General features: G+C 44.0%; 1 protein-coding gene across 9 annotated transcripts in view; it reads left to right on the forward strand.

The window, feature by feature from the left end:
* Window positions 1–13,320, forward strand: part of LOC141259357 (uncharacterized) — a 374,844-nt gene that overhangs the window by 193,238 nt on the left and 168,286 nt on the right. For 7 of the 9 annotated variants that reach the window (XM_073675221.1, XM_073675224.1, XM_073675222.1 and 4 more), the window contains 5 exons: window positions 3,304–3,426; window positions 4,418–4,543; window positions 4,719–4,844; window positions 6,594–6,830; window positions 7,003–7,125. In XM_073675221.1, coding sequence (XP_073531322.1) covers window positions 3,304–3,426; window positions 4,418–4,543; window positions 4,719–4,844; window positions 6,594–6,830; window positions 7,003–7,125 — 735 coding nt within the window. The remainder of the gene's footprint in view (window positions 1–3,303; window positions 3,427–4,417; window positions 4,544–4,718; window positions 4,845–6,593; window positions 6,831–7,002; window positions 7,126–13,320) is intronic. The other 2 variants (XM_073675223.1, XM_073675227.1) reach the window with 2 other exon arrangements.

Here is a 13,320-nt window from a genome sequence, read left to right on the forward strand (position 1 = left end):
GGAGGTTATCTCATTTCTTATTATTCCCGGTGGATTAGACGAGGTGTTACTCGGTCTCCCCTGGTTACGTTGTCATACTCCACACATTGACTGGAAGACAGGGAGAATTTCTTCCTGGAGTGAGAATTGTGCATCTCAATGTTTGGTCAAAGTCACCCGGAGGGTAGTCTCTGATCCTCCTATCATTGCGACATCCGGTACAGATTCCTTGTCTGTTTCCAGGACCCGGGTCTTGTCAGATTATGTCGCAAAGAACTCTCAGGAGGAGAGAGTGGCTGCAGTGTCCTCCAACCCGGTTCCGTCGGGGAGGACGTTTGTTTCCCCTAATCTACGGAGTATGGTACTCTCCTGGGCTCATGACCCTAAGTCCGGAGCTCACCTGGGGGTCAAACGTACCACTAAGTCCATTCTACGGTCCTATTGGTGGCCCCGGTGGTGCCAGGACGTCAAGGACTTTGTTCTCGCGTGTCCCGTCTGTGCGAGAGATAAATCTTTTCGCCAGAGACCGGCGGGTCCTTCCTCCCTGTCACCCGTGCAGGATCCTATGCATATAGAACCAGTTGTCACTGCTTCCCGTCCTAAAAGAGGGCACCCTGTACACCGGAGGGGTCACTGTTTCGTGAATCCTCTCTGTGACCCGTTGGACCACATCCTTGCCCCCCGGCTCAAGGAGGAAAATGAGCGTCAAGTGGAGGGGGATAATGTTAAGCGTCGGTCTGGTGCTGGATTCGAAATGGGTCCAGGACCTTATTTGGTCTTCCATTTCAGTGCAGCCAGGGCTGATGCTGCTCATCATCACCGTCAGCCCCAACGCCTAGCTGGTCCACGAGCACTGTTTGTCTTCCAGGTAGTTGTGCCTAGCAATGTTAAGCCTGGGTTGCAGAGGGAGACAGGGCTTGTGGAATCTAAGTCCAGGATTTGCCACACTGAGCATGTCCGTGACCTGGCGGATCATGATTGGTGGGTTGGCACCCACCTGACCCGGTGACCTGGCACCGCCTGATTGGTCCACGGGTAAAGTCACCAATGGCGCATCAGTGGGCAGGGCTTAGTCTTTAAAAGGCCCGCCCACAAAGATGGCGACGCGCTCAGATCATTTGAACTGGCTGTTTGTGGTGTGTACGCTTACTCTTGGCCTCCTCGTAGAGCCATAGCTTTAGTTAGGCAGGTCAGAAAAAGTCTGTTCCGCCTGTGAGCTATATAGAGCGGGTACGCTCAGTCCGGTAGCACGCCGGCTGAGTGCTTGAATACCCGGCGGGAATCACACCCGCACGCTAGCGCCAACTCCTATAGCGTAGCGCCTGTATCGAAGACAAGGCTACTGCTTCTCCACGGTCACACGTCTCCCTGCGGTTCTTGGAGATTGTGTGAACCGTTATACTAGCGCCAAACCCCATAGCGTAGCGCCTGTATCAAAGACAGGGCTACTGCTTCTCCCACGGTCGCACGTCTCCCTGCGGTTCTTGGAGATTGTGCGAACCGTCTTACCCTTCCGTGTGCATTAACACGAAGGGCTAAGATAGTTGATAGGTGCGTCGCCGGTCGCTCTCCATCCGTGCAGTTAACGGAGATAGAGCGTACCGCTTTACCCGTTCCTGTGTGAAGAAACACGGAAGGGTTTAACATTTAAGTTGTCGCTTGCCTTTCCACACGGAAAGTGTTCGGCAGCAGTCCTCCCGGCTGCATCGCGGACCCCGGAGTCGGTTGCGTTCCATTAAAATAAAGTTGTCTGCAACCGCCCTCCTAACAGTTTCTTTGTAGCGCTTGATGGTTTTTGCAATTGCACTTTGGGACACTTTCAAAGTTTTCCCAATTTTTCGGACTGACTGACCTTCATTTCTTATAGTAATGATGGCCACTCGTTTTTCTTTACTTAGCTGCTTTTTTCTTGCCATAATACAAATTCTAACAGTCTATTCAGTAGGACTATCAGCTGTGTATCCACCAGACTTCTGCACAACACAACTGATGGTCCCAACCCCATTTATAAGGCAAGAAATTCCACTTATTAAATCTGACAGGGCACACCTGTGGAGTGAAAACCATTTCCGGTGACCACCTCTTGAAGGTCATCAAGAGAATGCCAAGAGTGTGCAAAGCAGTCATCAAAGCAAAAGTTGGCTACTTTGAACAACATAGAATATAAGACATATTTTCAGTTGTTTCACACTTTTTTTGTTAAGTATATAATTCCACATGTGTTAATTCATAGTTTTGATGCATCCAGTTTGAATGTACAATTTTCATAGTCATGAAAATACAGAAAAATCTTTAAATGAGAAGGTGTGTCCAAACTTTGGTCTGTACTGTGTGTATATATATATATATATATATATGTATATATATATATTACTAAAGAAAAATATTTTTTGAACAATATTTTATTTATTCATACAAAAATATATTTTTTTAGCTACATCCCTTATGCAGACCTATGTATTTTTATAGTTATCAACTACAGACAAACCTAGAGTAACCTGATTCTGCAGTCATCTACTCTTTGCCGTCTGCCTCCTTTTCATGCACAATGAGAAAGAAGGATCTGTTGGGGTGCAGTAAGATATCACTGCAGGATCAGACTAATGACAGGTTTTTGTTAAAGAATGTAACCATAGAACTGCATTGGATCTGTACTTACAAGATTATTGGATTTTTTTTACCGCAGATTACTTAAACATCCGAGCTCCAAAATGTCAGTGCATAGTAGTGGGAGCTGGGATCGAGCTGTCAGAGAAAATTGAACTCCGCATAGAAAAGGCAAAGATAGTTTATTAGCACCTTTGCCTTCCCTATGACTGCATGCACTGCACTGGAGAAGCACTGTGTATACAGGAGTAGGAAACGCTAATGGTGCATCTTCCTTTGCACACAGTGGTCAGTTGATCGCTGGTTGTAGGAAGCAGGAGCTCCTAGACAGCTCTGCTATATGGCTAGCAGCCTGCATTTCCACTGTAACTGGGGCTAACATACCAGGCATAGTAACAAGGGAAATACAAATATTGACATATTGAAATACCCCCAGAGGTCTTTTATGATCTTATGGGGAGAGGCGGGGGACACAATTGTATAATTGTACAATTGTATAAAATAAATAAAAAAATAATAAAAAATTAAATAAATAAAAAGTACCCTGTCAATCCAAATCCCTGTTATATGCCCTGCTCCTGTTGAAAAATATACAAAAACATGTCCATTAATTGTCACAGAAAGGGCAATTCTGAACTAAAAATTAAAATATGTTTTGCATAAACTATTTACAAAATGTAGTCAGAATGTAATGATCATTTATATGAATTTTTACAGTTGATGAGTGCAAGCTAAATACAACATACTGTGAACATAATTGCCTCAATTCTGCCGGTGGACCCATTTGCACTTGCAATGAAGGCTACAAAGTGAATGAAGAGAACAGCTCCAAGTGTGATGGTATGGTGTACTTTCCTATACATTTATATACATCTTTTGGTAGTAACTTCTTAGCTTTTCAAATACAAATTTAAAAAAAACATAAACCAATTTATATTATATATTTATTAAAATGTAGGTATTCATAAATATATTTTCATATATTTATAAATATTGATGAATATAGAAAGTATTCATCTCTGTGTTCTGAATAAGCATTACACAGTTCTCAATATATAAATGCATAGATGTATGGGGTCATCCATAGTGAGAGACACTGGTTGTAATGATTCCCTCCTCAGTGTGGTTCCCCTGCTCACCAAAAAGAGTCGGCTCTTTTGGATTCCTAATGGATCCTTATTATATATGTGTTCATCCCAGGTGAAAACACATTTAAGATAAAATGAACACAAGCTGTCAAATAGTAAAACTCCCCAGACACTTCCGGCTCTTTCTCTTAAAGGGCCAGAGATTTCAGCACTAAATTAGTCAGAAAATGTTTTAAGTTTTCTAAATATTTATATATTTCAGAAAGGTTTATATTTGGTCTTCTTTTACTTTATGAGGTTTCCAAGTAGTCTTTAAGGTACTTGGATGTACAGGTAATTTCAACTGCGCGCACTGGCAGATCAACTCACCGGGAAGTTGCTGCACAAATCTACATTTATATGTAAATAAACATATATATATATATAATGCCATACAACAGCCCAAGGCCTTGCAAGTGCACTCTATATAGTTATTGAATGCTTTGAGGAGATTCAATATGATCATTATTTAATGAGGAACATTGACCTAGATATGTAATGGCTATGTGGACTTACTGATATGTGGTCTTATCCACAGTGGGCTTACCAGGTGTCCTATTATTGCCATCTGTAAATGGTTGCCATATAGTAGAATCATTTTATAATAGTCATGGAATTTGCAGGTTTTTTTGAAAAAAAATTAAGTTGCATTCCTTGTACTTTTAATCTTTTTTTTGCCAGTAAACATAATGATCTATTTCCAGATATCAATGAATGTTTCCTTAATACATCCGATTGTCAGCAAATTTGTATTAATATTCTGGGAGGATACAACTGCAGCTGTGAGGCCGGCTATGACGTGGATGAGACGAACAGCTCTATGTGTGTCGGTATGTCCTGTACTCCATCCTGTCATTCAATAAACATCGATTTACATTATTCTTAATGATAGCTTAGTGGAAATATAGGATTTAACTAATAGCACACAAACAATACACCGCAAAACATTCAGGATGGGTAACTAACAGAATCCTAGAAAATATTATTCTGTCTGCTTTTCTTTAGACGTCGATGAGTGTGAGAATGGTGACAACAAATGTGCTAACAATACCGACTGTAGAAACCTTCCTGGGAATTATAGCTGTGAATGTAAATCTGGATATGATGGAGATCCATTTATACTCTGCAAAGGTAAATCCTCATGAAAAGTGGTAAAAAAAATTATCATATGTTTCAATTACATGAAATCTATCATCTATCTATCTATCTATGAATAAAGCTAAGCAGAACAGCCCTTTTCAATGTGTAGCTCCCATTGCCGAAAACTGCAGCTCCTATTCTCTTAAATTAGAGCTGATCTGCTGTACCTTGAAGCTGCTGCTACACATTGAATGGAGCTGTGCTGTTCAGCTCTGTTGACTGTTTACGTCAGGCCACTACTGGAGCTTCTAACAGCTGATCAGGGAAGATGCCAGGTGTCAGACCTCCATTGTTCTTATATTGATGACTGATATTTAGGTTAGGTCATTAATATTATGTGGTTATGTAGGTTTCTTAACTTCTCCCCATATATTTGATATTATATTAACTCTTCTCATAATGAAAGCATACTTGCAGGAGTGTAATGGTCATGGTCGCAAAGAGTGCGACTGCGACCGGACCCATGCCGGAGGGGGGCCTGCCTATGCGTACTTCAGCTGAAGTGTATTACAGCACAGGCATCAGCCAGGACGGAGGACATTACTACAGGAAGGGGAAAGGGCGAGGGTTATTATTTAGGAAGGGGACATGACTGGGGACATCATTACAGAAAGAAGAGAGGACGGGGACATTATTATAGGAAGGGGCCAGGATGGGGGGCATTATTACAGAAAGGTGGAATGATTTAGACATAGTTACACATATGTCTTTATAGGATCTAGAATGCTACGAAGGCCCTTATATCTGACCAACATGGAGGTGGGGGCCCAGGTCCAAATTTTGACCGGGGCCCATAGGATTCTAGCTACACCAATGCATACTTGGACATCTTTACATAATGTAGTAAAGTTATTATACTATTATATCATGTTGAAATTGAAAACAAATATCAGCCTGGGACAACATCTTATACAAGGGTCAGTCAATAAGTAATGCCTCCTATTTTTTCTCTCCTTTTAATTGGTAAGAAATTCAAATGCAATTACATAGGTTGAAAACCACAACATTAACGATTGATTTGTCACTTTTCAATATAATCTCCATCCATTTCCACAGTCTTGGTCCACCGTTTAACAAGGGCATGTATTACAGCATGGTAAAAAGCATTCTTGGGACCCACCGTGCACAAACTTTTCTGTATCCCAGTTATCCAATAATTTTCATCACACTGCCTTTACTGAGGCAGATAATGCCACACAATTCATCTGCAGTCACCCGGCGGTCACCACGAATGATGTCATTGACTCGCTGAATGTTGCTTGGAGTCACTGCGGTTACTGGCCTGCCACTCTGCATTTTGTCAGCCAACGGTGATGGCTCTTCAGCTGTGTTACAGCGACGAACCCATCGTCTAACAGTACTGACATCCACTGTTGCATCACCGTACACATTTTTCAGTCTCTCATGAATTCGAATGGGCGTTTCACCTTCTGCATGCAAGAATTCAATCACAGAACGTTGTCTATTACGAACATCGATGTCAGCCATTTTGCAAACGGATACAGTCCTGCCACCTGTTGGTGCAGGAAGTTGCAATTGCTGTGGATTGGAGAAGAAGGTTTGAGGAATTGTGCCAAATTCAAATATTTAACATAACTACCTTATTTAAGGAGAAAAAAAATAGGAGGCATTACTTATTGACTGACCCTCGTACATATAATGAAGGTGGCTGTCACCACTAAATACCTGCACAGTTGTTATGGCATTTTGCTTATCAGATTTTTGTACTCAACTCTGCAGATATAGATGAATGCCTGGAAAATGTCACCGTGTGCCCTCTCCATTCAAATTGTACCAACACGCTTGGGTCATACAGATGTGATTGTCACCAAGGGTATTATGGAGAAAACTGCACAGACATTGATGAGTGTAAAACAACTAATGACTGCAGTCTGTGGGCGGACTGTACCAACACTGACGGCTCCTACATCTGTACATGCAGGGACGGGTACTCTGGTGATGGGATGGAATGTACGGGTGAGTATATATGTTCCTTATCTCACATAATAGATGTCTGAGGTTCTACAAGTACAAGTTTTACAGCTGAACGCTCTGTACAAACCTTCCTTATTCCCTATATTATCCTACAACTTCTAGAATAACCTACTGTTTCTATCAGCAAATACATTTTCTTTATATAATTTTGCAGATATCGATGAGTGTTCTGAAAATGTCTCTATTTGTGGGGTAAATGGATCCTGTACGAACACAAATGGCAGCTACGAATGTTCTTGCGATACTGGATTCACGCTTGTAAATGGAACCTGCGAGGGTAAGTACACGGCTGATGTAATATCATATCACATTGTAATAAAGTTCTACACCAGCGGGAAAACTTACCATGTAGCCTAAAGATGGAGAGAAGAAAAAAAAGAGGATAAGTAAAATTGTGACAACTTGTGTTTACAATTTTAAATGGTCTGACCACAAAAAATACCTTTCTATTCTTCATAGCATATAAATCTCAAATAAACATGTGTGACCAGAATAGTGAAAATACTTTTCTTTTCCCTTACAATTACTTTTTCTCTTTTTTAAATCATTGCTTGCTTCTTTCAACACCTTTTTTATCATGTTTTTATGTGAAGCACTTCATACTCTGTCTGATTTCTTTTGCCTAGACTCCTGACTCAAGCAACATCTTCCTGTGTACCTTTATATTTTTAATTTAATTATGAAAACATTTTCTTTTTTTTTATTGTTCCTACATTTACTTACAATACTAATATTAATTTTCCATAACTTGTTGTGCATTTAGACTAATCCTTAATTGTGGATGGCTAAATTCATAATGATTTTTAGTAGTGATGAGTGAGCATGCTCGCTACTGCTCAGTGCTCACCCAAGCATCTCACTGCTCCACATGCTCAGCGCTTGTTGCCTGTCCTTAGCAGTGGTTTCCTAGCAGCTATTTTACCATGAAGGCCTGCTGCACAAAGTCTTCTCTTAACAGTTGTTGTAGAGATGTGTCTGCTGCTAGAACTCTGTGTGGCATTGACCTGGTCTCTAATCTGAGCTGCTGTTAACCTGCGATTTGTGGGGCTGGTGACTCGGATAAACTTATCCTCAGAAGCAGAGGTGACTCTTGGTCTTCCTTTCCTGGTGCGGTCCTCATGTGAGCCAGTTTCTTTGTAGTTTAATTATGAAAACATTTTTTTTTTTTTTTTTTATTGTTCCTACATTTACTTACAATACTAATATTAATTTTCCATAACTTTTTGTGCATTTAGACTAATCCTTAATTGTGGATGGCTCAATTCATAATGATTTTTAGTAGTGATGAGAGAGCATGCTCGCTACTGCTCGGTGCTCACCCGAGCATCTCACTGCTCGACATGCTCAGCGCTCGCCGAGTATTTCCGGGGTTGCTCGGCTGGAGCTCGGGTCTCTTCCCTGCATGTTTGGTGCTCTTTAGAGCGCCAATCAATATGCAGGAATTGTATGTCACACTGTAATGCCGCAGCCATTTTGGTTGTGGCATTACTGTGATTGGCTGGCCGCACAGCGTAATCAGGTCTATATCAGAGCAGGCGCCGCCATACTCGTCACAGTCACTCCGGAATCAGTGTAGGGAGAGGTGCTGCTGAGGTAGGGAGAGATTTGCTTCTTTGTAGTTAGTTTAAGTATACCAGACTATATTAGAGACACATATTCATCTCAACTAACAGTCCTTCTGAGGACTAATACAGCTGCAGACATATCAGTGCTAGGCAGGCAGGGTATATAGCAGACTGCAGTGCACATAGCAAGAGGGTCCATTGCAGTTCTGTCTGCTGGTGCTTTTACAGATATTTGTAGAAATAGGACCAGGTATAATTTTTTTTTTAACTTTATTCTAATTATTTGCTTAAAAAGCAATCCAGAGAACACCATTTATCTGCGGCATTTGGTTGTTGTCACTGCAGAATACACCTAGGTCCTTTCCATATTACAGCGCTAAAAATCCAGCTAGTTAAAACTGTGGTTTGTCCGTCACATGGATCAGATATAATTGCGCTGAAAATTCTGCCATTTCTGGCCTCCATTAAAATTTTGTTTCAATGTGTCAGTGAATCTATTGACACCAGTTTTCTGTTAAAAATAGTTACCTATAGGCCAGGTATTTATAACTGTGGTTTGTCCATCACGCGGATCATATATAATTGCGCTGAAAATATTGCAATTTCTGGCCTTCATTGAAATTTTGTTGCAGTGTGTCAGTGAACTGATTGACACAAGGTCGGCGCTTTTAAAAATAGTTACCTACAGGCCAGTTATTTAAAACTGTGGTTTGTCCGTCACATGGATCACATATAAGTTCGCTCCAAATTCAGTCATCTGTAGTGAGCGGGAAGAAATTGTCCTCCATTTAAAATGGGCAAGGCACGTGGCAAGGGACTGGGAACTGGACGTGATGGTGATGGTGCATGCAGAGGCCAAGGCCATGGGCAAGCTGAAATTGTGCCACAACAAAAACCCACATCTTCTCGCTTCACCTTCCTGTCCCAATTAATAGGGGACCGCAGAACACCACTATTGAACACAGAGCAGTGTGAAAAGGTTATTGGTTGGACAGCAGATAATGCTTCCAGTCACTTAGCCACCACCACCAGCCTGTCTTCCACACGGTCAAATCTCAGAAGCCGTGAGTCTGGACTGCAAATTCCTCACCCTGATCCTCCTTCCTCCCACCATGCCGAGTGCCCAGACACAACTGATCCAGCACTTGGACACTCCGAAGAGCTGTTCACTTTTCCATTTGTAGATTCGGGCCTCTCACCTGGTCCACATGAAGCGGGGCAATAGGAGATCGCATATAGTGATGCCCAAATATTTGAGCAGCCACGGTCATACGAAGGCGACAGTGGGAAAGTGTCACAAGAGGTGGATGATGATGAGACATAATTGCCAGAAAGTCAGGAGGAGAACCAGGGTGCGGAAGTGGAAGACGAGGTGGTGGATGATATAGTAACTGACCCAACCTGGCAGTAGGACATGCAGAGCGTGGACAGCAGCACACATGGGGAGGGAGGTAGAGCACCCCAACAGTCAGGAAGAAGCAGTGTTGTGGCCGCAGACAGAAGCCGGGCAACTGTTCCTTGCAACACCAACATGCCGGAAATTGCCAGTACAACTGTTAGGTCTTCCCAAGTCTGGTTGTCTTTTAAAGACTCTGCCGATAACCCCAAAAAGGCCATTTGCGCCACCTGCCAGTCCAGCATCAGCAGGGGTAGCAAAACTACCAGCCTGACCACCACCAGCATGATCAGGCACATGGCAGCAAAGCACCCGACTTTGTGGGCCGAACCCCAGGGTCCAGGAACAGTGTCTGCGGGTGCACCACTGCTTCTTCCGCTGTTGTGCGTGTAGGCCAATCCCCTGTCCATTGTGCATGTGAAGATGCCTCCTGCCCTGCACCTGCCGTTGCACACTCTCAACTAGCACCATCAGCAAGCACGTCCTTCTCCCAGCGCAGCGTTCAGTTGTCCATACTCCAGTCAAATACGCTGCCAACGCCCCACAGGTCACACTCCTAAATTCCCACATTTCGCAACTGTTTACACTAGAAATGTTGCCTTTTAGGCTCGAGGAGATGGAAGCTTTCCGCAACCTGATGGCGGCGGCCGTCCCTCGGTACTCGGTCCCCAGCCGCCACTATTTCTCCCGGTGTGCCGTCCCTGCATTACACAAGCACGTGTCCCACAACATTAATCGTGCCCTGAACAATGCAGTTACATGGAAAGTCCACCTAACCACGGACACGTGGACAAGTGCTTGTGGGCAGGGACGCTATATCTCGCTAACGGCACACTGGGTTAACATAGTGGATGCTGGGACCCAGTCAGACCTTAGGATGGAACACATCCTCCTGACGCTGAGGATTGCGGGCCCTAGGTCAATCATGGTTTCCTCCACAGTCTACAGCTCCTGCACCTCATCCTCCTCAGCCTCCTCCTTCTCTTTAGTCTCCATCTCCGAAATGACCACAACAGTCACAAGCTGGAAGCACTGCAGCACTGCCTCAGCCAAGGGGCAACAGGCTGTGCTGAAGCTAACATGCTTAGGTGACAATCCGCACAATGCTGAAGAGTTGTGGACAGCTCTGAAAGAGCAGGCAGATCTGTGGCTGCCACCGCTGAACCTACAGCCATGCATGGTCATGTGTGACAATGGCCGGAACCTGGTGGCGGCTCTGAGGCGAGGCGATTTCTCAAAAGCTACCTGGAGCTGCCGGATCTGCTTGTCAAAGTACGCCGCCTGTGTACCCATTTTAGAAAGTCAGCTACAGCTTCCATCACCCTTGCCGTGCTTCATCAGCATTTGCAGCTTCTGGCTCACAGACTGGTGTGTGATGTCCCCACGCTTTGGAACTCTACACTGCTGATGTTTGGAAGGATTTGTGAGAAGAGGGCAGTTGTTGACTACCAGCATCAGCAAGGCCGTCGGTATTCAGTTCAGACTCTACACATAAGACCTCAGGAGTGGAGATGGATGTCAGACATCTGTACCATCCTCCAAAACTTTGAGGACTCCACCAAGATGGTGAGCTGCGATGACGCCATAATTAGCATCACCATCCCGCTTCTCTGTCTTCTGAAACGCTCTCTGCTCACAATCAAAGAGGATGCATTGCAGGCGGAGCAAGATGAGATAGAGCAAGAAACCTTACAGGGTAATTACACACAGCCCAGCCTCATCTCATCCCAATTTGGATTGGGTGACAATGAGTAAGAGGAGGAGGAGGAAGAACAGGAGCTAGTTTCATGAGCTATAGACGGTACTACCTGCAGAACTGTCATACCGTCTGTTCAGCGTGGATGGCCTGAGGACAGGGAGGAGGAGGAGGAGAGCATGGTCAGCAGTCCGCTTGGTGAGGACAAGGAAATCTTGCCTGTTAGCAGTCTGGCATGCATGGCTGAGTTTATGTTATGCTGCCTTTCCCATGACCCTTGCGTTCTCAAAATTTTGGGTGTCAGTCATTACTCGTTGGTGACACTTCTAGACCCACGCTACAAGGAGAACTTTTTATGTCATTTTATGTAATTTTCCTGAGGCGGACAGGTCTACAAAAATGAGGCAGTTCCAGAAGGCCCTTGTTGCGGAACTATTAAAAAATTCCCATCTGAAAACGCTGGTGGCAGAGGTCACAGTTCGTTCTGCAACCAAGGAGTATAGCCGAGAGAGGCACAACTCTAATCCAGCAGAGGCAGGGGAACACTGTCAAAGTTTTGGGAGAGTTTTCTCAGCCCCTCCCATCGCACAGGCCCTGAGGCGTGGAGTTTTCTCACAAAGAGTGCCAAGTTTGGGAAGATGCTGAGGGAGTACCTTGCTGACAGTACCAATGTCCTCTGTGATTCCTAAGTGCCCTATAATTATTGGGTATACAAGCTGGATACGTGGAATGAACTGGCTCTCTACGCCTTTGAGGTCCTGGCCTGCCCTGCTGCTAGCGTTTTATGTAAGAGGGTTTATAGTGCCGCTGGTGGAATTATAACTGATAGGGACATCCGCCTGTCAAGTGAAAATGCTTACAGGCTGACTCTTATAAAAATGAACAAGGGTTGGATTGGGCCGGACTTCTCAACACCACCGAATGATAGCAGTGTAACATAAACTCAAATCCAGTGTCTTTTTTTGGGAAGTGTATTCCCATGCACCTTTTCACACCCACACATGAGAATACGCTTCCTGATTTTGTCTATTTGCTCTTGTCCTTCTCCTTCTCCTCACCCTCATCCTCCACCACCATATCACCAGGGTGACCGTGGTCCGTGATGCAACAACCACATAATTTTTTTAAAAGGTGTTTATGATGCCTGTAAAAAAATGTTTTATACAGTATGTTCATGTATACCCCCCAGGGATTGACAGCCCATACACTTAGAGCTCCTTTCTAATGGTAACATTTTTTTATGAGGCTCTCCTCCACATCTTTTCCAAGGTGCATTGGAGTGCCTGCCAATTTTTGGCAGCCCTTGCATTCACTGCATAGCCCAACACTATGGGAGACCCACTTCCTAATAATGGTAACATTTTTTCATGAGGCCCTCTATGTCTCTTCCAAGGGGCATTGGAGTGCCTTCAAATTTTTGGCAACCTTTGCATTCACTGCATAGGCAAACACAATGGGAGACCCACTTCCTAATAATGGGAACATTTTTTTCAGGAGGCTCTCTGACCACCACATCTCTTCCAAAGGGCATTGGAGTGCCTCCAAATTTTTGGCAACCCGTGCATTCACTGCATAGGCAAACACAATGGGAGACCCACTTCCTAAAATTGGGAACATTTTTTTTCAGGAGGCCCTCCTCTACGTCTCTTCCAAGGGGCATTGGAGTAGGTCCAAATTTTTGGCAGCCCTTGCATTCACTGCACAGGCAAGCAGTATGGGAGACCAACGTCCTAATAATGGGAACATTGTTTTCAGGAGGCCCTCCTCTAAGTCTCTTCAAAGTTGTATTGGAGTGCGTCCAAATTTTGGGCAGAT

The sequence above is a fragment of the Phyllobates terribilis genome, unplaced genomic scaffold, assembly GCF_046119375.1.
Source record: "Phyllobates terribilis strain yellow unplaced genomic scaffold, ASM4611937v1 Scaffold_3__8_contigs__length_932513732, whole genome shotgun sequence".
NCBI classification, from domain to species: domain Eukaryota; kingdom Metazoa; phylum Chordata; class Amphibia; order Anura; family Dendrobatidae; genus Phyllobates; species Phyllobates terribilis.